The sequence below is a fragment of the Thamnophis elegans genome, chromosome 1 (genome assembly GCF_009769535.1).
Source record: "Thamnophis elegans isolate rThaEle1 chromosome 1, rThaEle1.pri, whole genome shotgun sequence".
NCBI lineage: Eukaryota > Metazoa > Chordata > Lepidosauria > Squamata > Colubridae > Thamnophis > Thamnophis elegans.
The window spans coordinates 130962968-130977078 of record NC_045541.1 but is presented as its reverse complement, the minus strand read 5'-3'; the positions used below and the strand labels follow the sequence as shown (position 1 = coordinate 130977078).

Here is a 14111-nt window from a genome sequence, read left to right as displayed (position 1 = left end):
TACAACATGAGCGAGGCAAACATCACAATATTAAAATGCTAATGTAGAGGAAACCATACTTTGCTGTACTTACATTTAATATGTAGGATGTTGTGGTCTAATCTATGCACAGATGGCCATTTTAAGATTCAGAGATGCTTATCAACAAAATTTTTCAAACATCTTTTTGCTTTACTACTGTAAGTATATAAAGCAAGTACTTTGAAAACATAATCTTGAAATATGCCAGTCACAGTGTGGCCAGGTGCATGTTAATTCAATAACTATATTTACACTGGCTAAACAATGGAGTTGTACAGGTTTCAAAAATGGTTTGGAGTAAATACTTTGGACCTCACTGAAGTGAGAGCATAGCATCTGGCTTTTTTCAGACTTTTTGTGAGCCTGAAAAAAGAAACATCTGCTTTATGGAATTAGCTCATTAAAATTAATGCGACTCTTAAAGTAAAGGAAACCTTTTCTCCAGACTCATTAGGTCTGTTAAAATATTTTAACTCAATTCTCAATATCAGAAGCAATAACCGTTTTCATTCCTAGATTTATCAGTAACAAATTATTATTACTGATCCATTTATGACTAAAAATATACTGAGGTGGTAGTTTCTGTCATTGTTGACAGGGCAAATAACTTTTAACCTAGAAAGTATTCTGAACTAAAATAAACCTGAAGCAACCGTTAGACCAGGATTCCTCCAGGATAAATCTATATATTTCAGTTCTTATTTTGTTCAATGAAGAAATGCACACTACACAACATCTTTTTAAGCATTTGTTGTAAGTGCTCTTTGTAACCATGGTGTTGAGCCAATTTGACAAGTGGATTGGTTTATTTCAGAATAGAGAAATAATATAGCTTTGGTACAGTATCAGATTATGATGGTCCATGCTGTTAGCCTTTTCCAAATTGATGTTCTCCAAAAGTATGGGGAATACAGCTCCCAGATTTCTTAGTAGTATGTCTTTCTATATTGACTATATCAATGACATGTATTCTTGCACTGCACTTGCTTTCAGAACAAGGAAATGCCTATTACATTGGAAGGGAGCAATGACCAAAATGGAAATGTTTTATCTTGGATTATTAGCCTAGAATCGGCATGTGTCCTCCCTGGGTTAGGCAATTTTATCACAGAACTACCTGTTAAATGTCTTACAATGCTCTGGAAGAATACTGTTGGAGGAATTTTAATGGCAGAAGCAGACTTTGCTAAGGAAGTCCACCAGGGTTTACCCTTGTTGAAAGGTGGCTTCTGGAGAGCATTTGGTCAATGATCTTCTAACAGACAGCCATCCTTGTCTTATTACTAGACTCAGGAAAATATCCAAAGGTAGATTGGCTGTGAAATGGCCAGGATGGGTTGAGTTAGGGTCTCCTGCTTGAGCAGGGGATTGGACTAAAAGACCTTCAAGGTCCCTTCTAGCTCTATTCTGATTGTTTGGTTGAATCCATAGTGCTTATAGTTCTTTAACATCTTCTTCTCATTGTTTTTCATTAACACCAATAGTCTCTTCACTATCTACTGTTTGCTGCTCACTCTGCAAATTGATATCATTATTGGTAGTTCTGAATAGAGCGATGTGGTGGCCTAGTGGTAAAGATGCTCACCTCCCACTTGGAAGGTTGAGAGTTTAATCCTAGGTAGTGGCAGATGCTTCTATCCTAAGCACAAAGAAAAAAAATAGCTGCTGTGAATTCTGTGTGGCATTGGGAAGGGCATCCAGGCAATAAACACTTAGCTCCATCCAGTCTCCCTGACACTGTCTTGAATTAAGGAATTACAGGGTCCTAAAAAGGAGTTATTGGCAGTTCTGAATACACTAAATTTTGAATTGCTTGCTTTTCAATTGCTTCCAATTCAGCATTGATAAAGAACGTGTGTTTTAAAATTACATGTCTTTGTTCCATAAGTTTCTGCTTATTAATTTTTAATCTGTATGTCTTTCTTTCCAAAACTGGTACACATTTGCTTTTATGTTCATTTTGATGCTTTCAGTTGGTAGAAACATTAAGTATTTTCTCTTTGACCAAATTCCTTGCTTTTGATTGCCTCCAGTAGCCCTGGTTGCCTAGCATAGGAAGCTGAGTCCTATCACGTATTTTTCAGTAAATTTCAGTAATTTTTCAGAACATCCAATATGAAATTTGTTAATCCAGGTGACAGTCAATCTGATATGAAATTTCAATTATGTATTCTCACTATATTGAATGGGGTGTTTTCCAAACAAATTTAGCCTAGCTCTTCAGCTAAGACCTTTCTGACATAGTTGCACCTGTTCACACAGCCCTTAGCATCCTTAGAGCATACAGACTCCACTGTAATGAGGTATTGTTCCTTTGGAGGTGGGGGATATTATCATTACCATTATCATTATTTTTTTTTTGCCAATTTCCAGTTACTTTACTTGTACAAAAAGTCAATTTATTCAATCATGTATTCAAATAGCACTCTCTAGTATCCTATCCATCTTGTGTCTTGCATCTTCTAATTGAATAAATTGTCAGGGTTCCAAATAACAACCCTAATGAAAGACTCAAAGGTTTGAGTTTCCACAAAGTTCCATTTTATTAGAGATGTCATATTGCCATGATGATGAATCTATGGCACGTGTGACACAAGTGGCACGCGGAACTATTTCTTAGGGCACGTGAGGTGTTGTCCTGTCAGCTCCAGCGTGCATGCACATGCTGGCCAGATGATTTCAGCCTTCATTTTTGCCTGTTTTTCACCCTCTGGAGGCTTCCCTGAACTTATGGGTTCCTGAACTTCGGGGTTGCCCGTAAGGCCGTTTTTCTGCCTTACGGGCAACCCGGAAGTTAGAAAACAGGCCATTTCTGGCCTTCAGAGGGCCTGCAGGAGGGGATAGGGATGTCATTTTCACCCTCCCCAGGCTCCTAGAAATCCTTTGGAGCCTGGGGAGGGCGAAAAACAGGTCCACTGTGCCATCACGTGCCAAAAGCAGGGAGGGGGAGGACAAGGGGGGTGTTGCACATGCGTGCGTGGAGGGAGGGCGTGCACGTGCATGCCCCTCCTCCCCATGCTCCCCTGCTTTTGGTACATGATGGCAAAAAGGTAAGCCATCAGTGTCATATTGGCACATCTGGGAAAACCCGAATCTGAAAGTTTCCTGGTTTTCCCCACCCAAGTGAAAGTTCAAGACCCTCCCCACATCTCCATCACATGATCCAATCAGGTATCATCCAAGCCAGGAGTTACCTCCCAGTCATCTCATTACAGCTGCAGGACCAGTCGACTTTGATTTTCTGAGAATGAATGTTGTTATGGCTGCATATCACCCACACTCTGTATATTCCCTCTCTGATTTTCCCACAGTAGAAAATGTGACAGAGCTGAAATCCAAAAAGTAAAAGATGGCTTCCACGTCTGACAATTGTATTGTCCAATAAAAACATATTTGCGTAGTCTATATTGTTCATTCTTTCTTGCTATCACAAACAGACTTTCTTTTAGATAATTGTAAGTTTGGGACATGCTGATGATTGAATGGATTTTTCTTCCCTTTTTGTTAGAAATATTTTAGGTGCCACCTTAGAACATTGGTTATATAACTTGTTTGCATTGATTCATGAAGTATTTTGCAGGTATTTAGATTTTATTTAGATATAAACAAAAAAAAAACCCATTCTGATGATGAGATCTGTACAACCATGGAAAGCATACGTATGGAGTTTGTAGGTTCTCAATTTTTAGAGATTATAAGAAAAGGTTAAAAAAACTATATTTCATGGATGCTTTATTAAATTTTTCTTTCACATTGTAGGGGATTGGACAAGGTGATCCTCATGGTCATTACAAGTGTATAATTTTTTTAATTCCATGATTTTAGGATAACTGAAACCTGGTTAACTTCATTTGTTCTTATTACTTGCAGATATTAATGAATGTACAATTCAAGGCATATGTAAAAATGCAGAATGCATGAACACCCGAGGCAGTTTCATCTGTACTTGTAAGCCTGGTACTATGTTGGACCCATCACGCAGTCACTGTATTTGTAAGTTTTTAATGGGGTTTTTTTGTAGATAACTCTTTCCATGTTAAATCACAATATATTTAAATTGAATAATAGCAAATGAGATTAATCCAAAATGATTATATGATGTAGTAATTATTTTCACTGAATGAGATTGCAAATGCATTTTCTTTTTCTTTAAGCAGAAATGGCAATATTAATAGAGGCTTTTCACTAGACTGTTGTGAGCAAGGGGTGTATCATTCTGAAAATGATTCTGTTTTCCTTCAGTCCTAATTTATCAGTATCTGATCTCTCTCTCCCCCCCTCTCATCTATCTATCATCTATCTATCTATCTATCTATCTATCTATCTATCTATCTATCTATCTATCTATCTATCTATCTCGTCTATCTATCTATCCATCTATCTATCCATCCATCCATCCATCCATCCATCCATCCATCCATCCATCCATCCATCCATCCATCCATCCATCTATCTATCTATCTATCTATCTATCTATCTATCTATCTATCTATCTATCTATCTATTCATCATCCCCAAAGTTAGATTAGCTATCTAGATCTGCCCCTCACAAGGAGTGATTCTGTGTGGCATACAACAATAACACACAAATACAACAATTAAAACACAATAATTACTAAAAATAATTGCCAATATCAAAATATGTTTAAAAAGCAAGATATACAAACTATGGGCATGGGGAGAGTGAATATTAACATATTGTTAATCTAACTTTGGGGATGAGGGAGAATTTTGCAATTTTGTCATGGCAGGGAAGGCCTGCTCCCAGGACCCACCAGGTCCACCTTGGTGTTTGGTACTTGCAGCATGCCCTTTATGCCAAACTGATGCAATGCAGGAGAGCCGATTTATAAATTTATAACATAGTTATAAAACTCTTTACAGACCTCTCCTTTGTAGATCTTTGTACTAATAAAAATGCAACAATATATGAATAATAGGAAATAAGAAACATGAAGTATTATACAATTGTACTGAGCATTTAAGAAGGGCCACCTACTAAAACTTTATTAAAGTAGATTATATATGAAAATTCAGAGTATTTTTCAGTCTGTTTAAGAATAGTTTAGTAATTTAAATGAGCCAAATTTAAGCTGAAAATGACATTATTTAACACACTGAAAACTTTGCAATGACAGTTCATTTACAATGAAAGATCTTACTGATTTATTAACTAAAATCTGAAGTGATGCAGTCTTGTTGCAAACTTATAGACTTAAACTGTTATATTATTTTACTTATAATTGTTATACTGTATTTATAAAATCAGTTGCTTGCCAGCATCCTAAAGCAGGAGATGTCTGGATTGGCAACTTAAATAGATTAATCTTCTATTCAACCATTCATTTTGCAGCATGATGAATGTAATGTTTTAAAATAATTTTTGTTCAAAATGAATGAATGGCAATGTTAAATTATCCTTCGTTTCTGTGCATTTCCTTTCTGTTTTGATGAAATAATTGAATAGAGACATTAAGATAGGAAAATAAAATGTATGAACATTTATGAATTTTCTGAATTTGCTTATTCAGAAGTAAATACTACTGTTTCCAAAGTGGTGAGTGTTTGTGTGCGTGCGTGCATGCGTGTGCTTGTGCGTGCGTGTGTGTGTGGGTAGAAAATGGCCTTTTATCTGGACAAGAACCCTACCAAGCATGGGGAAATTAACTTCAGAGATCTCCCTGAATTACAAAGATTCTGTGCTTTTATTTGAATTTTCAAAAATTGATACCAGATGAAAAATCCATAATTTTGTTTCAGCGGACAAGGCAGTTTCAACAGAACAAGGGTCATGCTATCGCTCTGTGATAAGAGGAATGTGTACACTACCACTTAATCAGCAGATCACCAAACAGATCTGCTGCTGTAGTCGTGTTGGCCAAGGATGGGGGAGAAATTGTGAGATATGCCCATTGTTGGGCTCTGGTAAGACTTCGGCTTTCTTGTTTGAACCATATTATTTCTAGTTTTGTCCAGTTATGTTAAATCCTGTGATTGCGCTAAATGTTTCGCTATCATCATGTTCTCTGCCAAAACTGGGTTTCAGAAGCGTTGTATATACAGAGGACTGGCTTTTTGCCATCCAAAGAAACTTGCCTCAAGTCAGTGAGGATATGCAGTGAGGAGTTCAGGGTTCAAAAAACCTACCGAAGCATAACAAAGTAGAAGAAATAGAGATATATGACTTCTCAATGTATAGATTGATGCCTTTCTGTATATTTGGGCAGCGAACTCCATTATGAGGAATGAGGGGAGATATAGCTGCCACTAATCTGGCAGCCAATAGAGGGAAAAAGATTGCTATAAGAAGAGCTGCCATAAAACACTATGTTAGAGGAAGAGTTTTCTCTTTCCCATGGTTCTCTTCATCCTCATGCAATTTTATTTGTTTGCTTGTTTATTATTAAACTAGCTGATAACCCAGCATTGCTCGGATATTTGTTTATAGAGGGAAAATGTTGAGACCAAACATAATTTCTAATATTGGATTTTCCCCCTTACCAAAGTGAGCCCCCTTATGGAGTACTGTAAAGCTGTTACCATGGCAACTCTACTGCGCTGTACAGTAGAAGTCATTAGTACAGCAGAATCCATTTTAAGGCACAGCAGGCTGTATCTTAACAGAACATACACCCCGAGGGGTGTTAGGGGTGTCTTACCCCCACAGTATTTTTTTTCCAGAAAATAACTCATCTGTATACCAAGTTTGGTTGAAATTGAGACATATGTATATATATGACTCTGAGCAGCATAGAAAGGAACAGAATGAGAATTTCTGTGTCATTGTGTTTTCTTGACTGCTCTCACTGAAAAACCAGTTTCTCAGTTAACAGGAGGTTGCATCCAACTCTGCAAACATTACATTTTTCCTGCTGATGACATCCATTTTTCAATTTTGGTTCCAAGTATATATAACCTACACTTGTTTTCCTGCAATGTTTTGATTATAGGAGTTATTTAAATAGACACCTTTAACAGAGAAGATATGTGTCCCCACACATCTTATATATATAACTGAAAAAAAAACCCACTACTACTATTGAATTAGATTATTTGTGATGGTAAATCCCAGACACATCATATTCTTTTTGTAGCTTTAGTTTTTCTTTGTATTGTTTAAATCAAATCTTGTACTTGGCTACTTTTCTTGGTTTCTTGGCTACAGAAACTTTTAAGGAAATCTGTCCAGCAGGCCATGGCTACACTTACGCTAATTCAGACATTCGGATGTCCTTGAGGAAAGCAGAAGTTGATGAACTGCCCTCACTCAGCTCAGAGAAGCAAAGGGGACATGATGATCAGATGTCTAACGGGACAATTAGACAGAAGGAAGTGCAAAAAGTTTTGAAAGGTGATGCCATAGATATTTTTTACCCAACTGACATACCAGCAAGAAAAGGTAAGCGTCACACATTTTTTGGTAATTTTGAAGGTGTCACACAATTCAGTTTGAACTTTTCCAAAATGATTGTCTTCCAGGCCCTAATTTCAATGAATAATTTATTGTGAGTTAAGATACTTTAATAAAAAAATCAATTTTACTTATTTTTTATTTATGATATTCACACTACACTTCATATTTAAAACAGAATATCAGATGAAGATAATTACAGTGACACAAAATTGGGAGATGTGACTAATATTTTAGAGGAAAGAGTAGAGATTAAAAAAGATCTAAACTGGATTGAACAGTGGGAGGAAATGGATAGGATAAAATTTAACAGGGAGGTACGTAAATTTCTGCTTTTGAGTGGGAAAAATAAAAAGTACGCATATCAGATGGGGAAATCTGACTTGGCAATAGCACAAGGATCTGGATGTTGTCAACCGCAAATTAAATATGGGCCAATATTATGAATCAGTGGCCAAAAGGCTAATTCTATCTTGCAGCACATTAATGGGAACACTAAGTTCAGATCATAGGAAGTAGGTGTTCCATTTGGCCCAGCAAAACTCCAACCTGGAATGTTATGGTCTGTTCTGGACACTATAGTTCATTAAGGGTCTGATATATTGGAGCAAGTTAAAAGGAGACCTATCAGGATAGTGAAGGGTCTGGAAACCAAGCTCTATAAAGGAGCAATTAAAGAATCTGGCAAGATGACTGAGGGGAAATAATGGCACTCTTCAAAAATGGAAAAGCTATATAGAATAGGAAATGGGTTTGTTACAACTGGGTTAGCAATTCTCACTTGCAAATATATTTGGCATTCAAAAACACCCTATATTCTAATAACATTTTGTCATTTTACAGCTGAATCCTCAGAGGATCAGGTGAGTAAAAAAATTACTGGTAAATCTACATTTGGGAGATGATTTCTTTATTGTTAGATTTGCATCTTTCTTCTCATTCAGTCATTTAAGATGGTGCACACAGTGCTCCTACTTTTCCTCAAAGTAAAAACTTATGAGGTAGATTAAACTAAGAGCAAGTGGTGTAATATTCAACCTAAAAATAATAGACCGATCTTGTAAAAGTAGTATATTGATTCGTGTAGTGCAGAATAGAGACTAGTTAAATTATATTTTAATAGAAAGTTTGAAAAATAATGTATTAATCAAATAGGATGATTTTTAATAGTTCATACTAAATTCAGCAACAATTTGTTCATCGTTTTTCTACAGCTTGCCAATGATGAGGAAGAGAGATATTTTTACCCTTTGTAGTGTCATTACCACCAGAAAGGTCATTGGGCAGGTGGCATCAATAGCCTAATCTGATGAAAAATATAGAATTGTAAATTTCTCACTAAGAGAGAGTGGGGGCAGGAGAGAGTGAGTCTCTCTTTTATGGGGAAGGGAGGCAGGCCAAATGGGCCAAGGAGCTGAGAGGAAGTGGTTAGTATTGGTGGAAAAAAGAAGGAGAAAATTGCTAATAAGCAAAGATGAACATAGGCAATTTTAGAGGTACAAGTTCTGTATAATTCATAGGATCAAAGAGGGAGACAAGTTAATGAGTGAAACAAAATGATGAAAGGTTGATCTAGTCATCACAGATTTCCAGGGAGGAACAAGTTCTGAAGAGACAAGAAGAAATTCATTGTAGTGATGGCTGAGAATGGTTACAAGCTAAGTTGATTAACTCTAAGGGGAAATTAGCAATAGCTAAAAAGATAACAATAGCTTATTTATAGACATGTGCATTGCTGGCAGTGAAATAAGCCTGAATAATCAGTAAGCAACAAGAATTGGTCTCCCCCCTCCCTCATCCCTCTCTCCCATGTATCATTTCATATCAAACTGAATTTAGGTTCATATAAAATTAGACTATCCACCTAATATGCTTACCCAGCAATATATTTAAAAGGAAATTGCTGAAAAAGAAAATTCTTAGATCGGTTGGAATTCATCTCTATGTAAATTACATATACTTTATGAACAGTCACTGTACTTATGCTTTGTTCATAGGATACAGATGAGGTTACCCAAGAAACTGATACTAATCCAGGTAAATTGCAAAGTACATTTGCTGAAATAGGTGTTTATGAGTGAGATGACAAAAAGTGCAATTCTTAGGTTGTTGATTATTTTGATATGTGGGGGGAAAGAACCAAATAGATCTTCTAAACACAATCTATAATTTGCTGAATACTTATTGCTGATGGAAAAGCAAGCTGGATGTTGAACCTACTGGATAGACGATAATAAGCAATATTTTATCTATTCTATTTTTGTCTATAAGAGATTAACTTTACAGAATTATCTTTTTAACTCCTTTTTACAGCACAATTACTCTTAAAGTGGTATCGGTAAATTATGCTATATGCAGTTTATTCATATAAAAATAATTGAAAAATCCTAATTCTAATGCATTATGAAGTTTAAGGATGCCATCTAATGATAAGAATTAGACAATACTAATTCAACAACATCTGGTATTGAGAAGTTCCCTAAGGGTGAGCTCCAGGCACAAGCCCAAAAACTTGGAAGACTAAACCTCTCACCATCTCCTAGTTTCCAGCCTGATACCTTAACCACTACACCAACTGTCTCACATTTTTCTTCTGCTGTAAGCCAAACCACACTTAAAAGCCATAAAGTATATCCTAATGGAAATAAAACTTAAACACCATGTTAACTGTAAACAAACCCAATGCACAACATTTTTCCATTCCACATGCCAACACTATCAAGATAACCTCCTCAAATAGCAACATATCCAGATAAACATTTCATATCTTAACTATAAACAAATATACATTTAACAAGTATAAAGTAATCCCAGTATCCTAATACAAACAAAAAATGTAACATAGTAAAGAAGGATATTTCCTTTAAAAAGAGCAAGTTACCAAAACTTATTTACTTAAATAAAAAGACAGTGAAATAGCGAGTTAGTTTAAATTCTGTCATACTAGGATATATAAAGTAACTGAAGGAGAAAAAAACTCAAAACACCACATTAATGTAACAAAATTTAATAAACAATGTTTTTCCAGTCCAGATATCAGCACAATTAAAAAAATCCACCCCAAATAGCAACATTTTTCCTTTTAAGCCTGGTAAAATAAACCAACCTTGTGTTCCTTCTTTACATAAAATAATCTCGCACTTTAATCCGTTGAGATGGTTATTGATTCTTCTTAGAAATTGATTCAATACTTTAAGCAGCTTCTTTTATAAGTCTAGCAAAAAGAAATTCCTCCAATTGCTCTCTGGGATTGTCATTTTTATTTGCTTCTTAATTTTAAAAGCTTCACCCAATATTTTCTTGGTAACTGTTAACTGATGACAAATTCTTACTCAAATTCTCATCCATGTTGTTCTGCATAGATTTTGTTGCATATCTTTTACTGTAACATCATCTGAGAACAAACTATTTCTGGGAAGACATAACAAAGTTCATTTAAAGTTTCTGTGCAGGTCGCAATTCAGGTTCTCAAACATATATCCGAACATTTATTATGTTACCTGGCTTGTTCTGTTTCTAATGTACAGTTTTTCTTTTCCAAAAGTACATTTATTCTTTAAGATTAATTACTAAATCTTAATATTTAAAATCCAATATTATAATGTTTTCTTAGCCCTTAATCAGTTTAAAACTTCCTATAGCAAAAAAAATGTTGTCTTGCTTTTCACTGTTCATTTATATTTGTAAAATAAAGAAAGATATCAATTTTCTTATATTAAGGATTGAAGACAGTCACCTGGCCTTGTCACTTTGACGGTGTTTAACTTCTTTGAAGTCGTTTAATAGACAATTTCTGAAAGTTGTTCTCAAGGGAAGTGGAAATTTAGTGCCTTTAAAAAGGATCCATTTGTGACTGAAGTAATTATGGCAAATTCCCTTGTCTCTTTCATCTCCCACCCACTGAAGATTTCTGTCTTGCATTCTCCTCACAAGGAGTAAATGTAAGGCAAACAGCTTAAGTGATCATGCATCTTTTCCTTATCCAAAAGAGTCAAAGGAGCCAGTCTACTCATTGGCTCCCTATTCAAGGCTGCAAATGTCAGCTTAGCTTTTTGCAAAAGTTATCTTCTGTCTGCCACTTCCCCAGAAGCAGTATGCATTTGTATGTCATGTGTATTTCAAAGCTTTATCAATACATGTTGTCTAATATTGTATATTGTATATTGTATAATGTGTATTTGACTATTGTTAAGATCATGGTCTCTTTTTTCTGAGTATATTAGTCAAATATCCTGGCTCATAGGCAAGCTGGGTGTCAGGTGAGGGAAGGGTGATAATTCCCTTGATCTGGAAGGTTATGAACATCTCATTCCTGGAGTGATTGATGCCAGCAGCCTTTGAAGAGGCATTACATTTTGTAGTCTCTATGCATCTGAAACTTATTCTGACATTGCTAATTCATCCATATATTGAAAGACTTTTGTGGAAGTTTTCCTTTCTGCCTGTGAGCCAATTCATCTAAAACTGGACCTAATACTCCATTCATGTCTACAAGAAGATAATTATCCTTCCTCCATTTCTCCTTCTCTCCCTTGGAAAAATGGTCTGTTTTTTTTTTTTTTTTTAAAAAACTCCTTGCTGGTCCATTGTGAGGTTGCTGCAGAAATAATTTTGAGTAGATTTGCTACATTGGATTAGATGACTTATTATATCTTTCAACTATATGAATTATTCAGCAGTAAGTTGGACTGAATGATATGTATGAGACTACAGAGTCCAGTTGATTGCTGCTATTTGTCTAATATGTTTATAGTTTTTGCCTGTTTCTCATATCCTTTGTAGTGGATGTAAGAGAGAATCCCTCCCTTTCTCCTGCCAAACAATTTCCAGTAGCTGTAGATGAAACTTCTGCTTCAAGAGACACAGCAACAGTATTCACAGGTATGTTAACCCATTTTCTAATAAATTATTTCTTATAATTCAATTACAGTGTGCAGCAAGTAAAGAGATTTTGCATTTCAAATGGGTTCACACAAGACAGTCAAACGAAAGAATTTCATGATGCTAATCTAAAAAAGTTTATGTCAGTTTCACAAGTGATATTAAAATCGATTGTAGCATTTGTAGTTTTTTCTCTGTAATGAAATCTTACATTGTTTTTCATATATATTGAATATGGTAATCATAAATAATACATTTCAAACTAGTAATCACCCCTAAGCACCATCTTATGATGCAGTATTCTTCTTTTCACTGAAATAAATGAAAATGGGCAGATCTTTATGCCAAATCCCAGGATAATTGAGAAAGAGAGAGGAGAAAAAAGTATTCCAAGCACATTACATACCATATTTTAACAATCTAACAACTCAGAATCATTACTGCAATATTGTAGGTTGGGACCCTAAGATGGAAAATAGGCTTTGTCAAAAGACTTTGTAAGTTCATGGCCAAGATGCTGTTTGAGCCAGCAACTTCCTGATTGGAAGCTATTAACTGTAACAAAATAGGATAATGCTCAGAATACTCCTTTCTATCCTGCTTATATGCCAAGTAGTCCTTTTCAATCAAACCTGGGAAGGAGTTATAGAAAAACAACACTTTTCAACCATAGAACAACAATGGCAGAATTGGAAGGCTATGGAGTATCTCTTGTCATTTATTCCAGGTCACACAAGTTGAGTCATGGGCATTTTTTTGGTGGAGTGGGAAGATTTGTGACCTTAGGCAGACATATGTTTACTGCTTGGATAATAGCAGCTGTGTTGTTTCAGGCTTGTCTCAATGTCTGGGAGAGCTGTCCCTGCCATTATGCTCTACACTAAAACGTTCTTGGAAAGAGCCCATAGCAAAGACTGTCTCAATACTCTTTTGTCTGTATGGGTTTGTTTGTGAGCTGGCTGGTTGATGGGATTTTTGAAGTCTATGGAGAGATGTGGGTGTTTTTTGAGCTCTTGCATGTTGCTGGGCTGATTCCAAATTTTCTCCAGTGAGTTTGGTATAATCCAGAATGAAGTTATTGAAACAGGAATATATCTTTATAAATCTTGGTTTATAAATTATAGAAACCAGGCAAACTCAGGGCATAACATTTTGTGTTTAGACTGATGGTACTGATTACCTTTAAGTATAGCCTTTGCTGTGTCTTGCACAAATGAATTGCATTAATTAAGGTAAAAATATTTACATTTGTCTTGGATTTGGGACAATAGCACATTGCCATTTTATTTGTTCCCTGACAACATTTTTCTATTTCCTTTTTAGAGATAAATCCATGTTCCTCTTCACCTGATATGTGTGGGCCAGGCACTTGTGTGAACTTTCCTGAAGGATATACCTGCTTGTGTTATCCTGGTTATCAACAGCATCCAAGTCACACTTACTGCATTGGTATTTTAGTTATTTAATTAGTTTGATGGTGGAAATGTAGTCTGTGGCAGTATGAGTATATAAGAAAAACAGTTTAAAATATAGCAATAGCACTTAGATTTATATACCACTTTACAATGCTTTACAGTACTGTACAGCCTGCAGTACTGCACTCTAACCACTGTGCCATCATGGCTCATAGAAGTTGTTAGAGACTGGGAAATAAAGAATGTAACCCAAGAAATGATGCATACAGTTTTAATCAGTGATTTTTAGTTCCGTCTTCTACAAACTACACTTTTCACTTGTGTGGGATTTGAATGGCTAAGCTGGTTGGGTGACTACAGAACAGATAGGGAGGTCAGTTTCA

General features: G+C 35.7%; 1 protein-coding gene across 1 annotated transcript in view; it reads left to right on the top strand.

The window, feature by feature from the left end:
* LTBP2 (latent transforming growth factor beta binding protein 2) overlaps positions 1 to 14111 on the top strand; it is a 110864-nt gene that overhangs the window by 61748 nt on the left and 35005 nt on the right. Inside the window, exons 10-16 of the mRNA XM_032238283.1 lie at positions 3892 to 4014; positions 5782 to 5946; positions 7187 to 7420; positions 8276 to 8295; positions 9430 to 9469; positions 12215 to 12313; positions 13637 to 13762. Of these exons, the coding sequence (XP_032094174.1) occupies positions 3892 to 4014; positions 5782 to 5946; positions 7187 to 7420; positions 8276 to 8295; positions 9430 to 9469; positions 12215 to 12313; positions 13637 to 13762 (807 nt within the window). The remainder of the gene's footprint in view (positions 1 to 3891; positions 4015 to 5781; positions 5947 to 7186; positions 7421 to 8275; positions 8296 to 9429; positions 9470 to 12214; positions 12314 to 13636; positions 13763 to 14111) is intronic.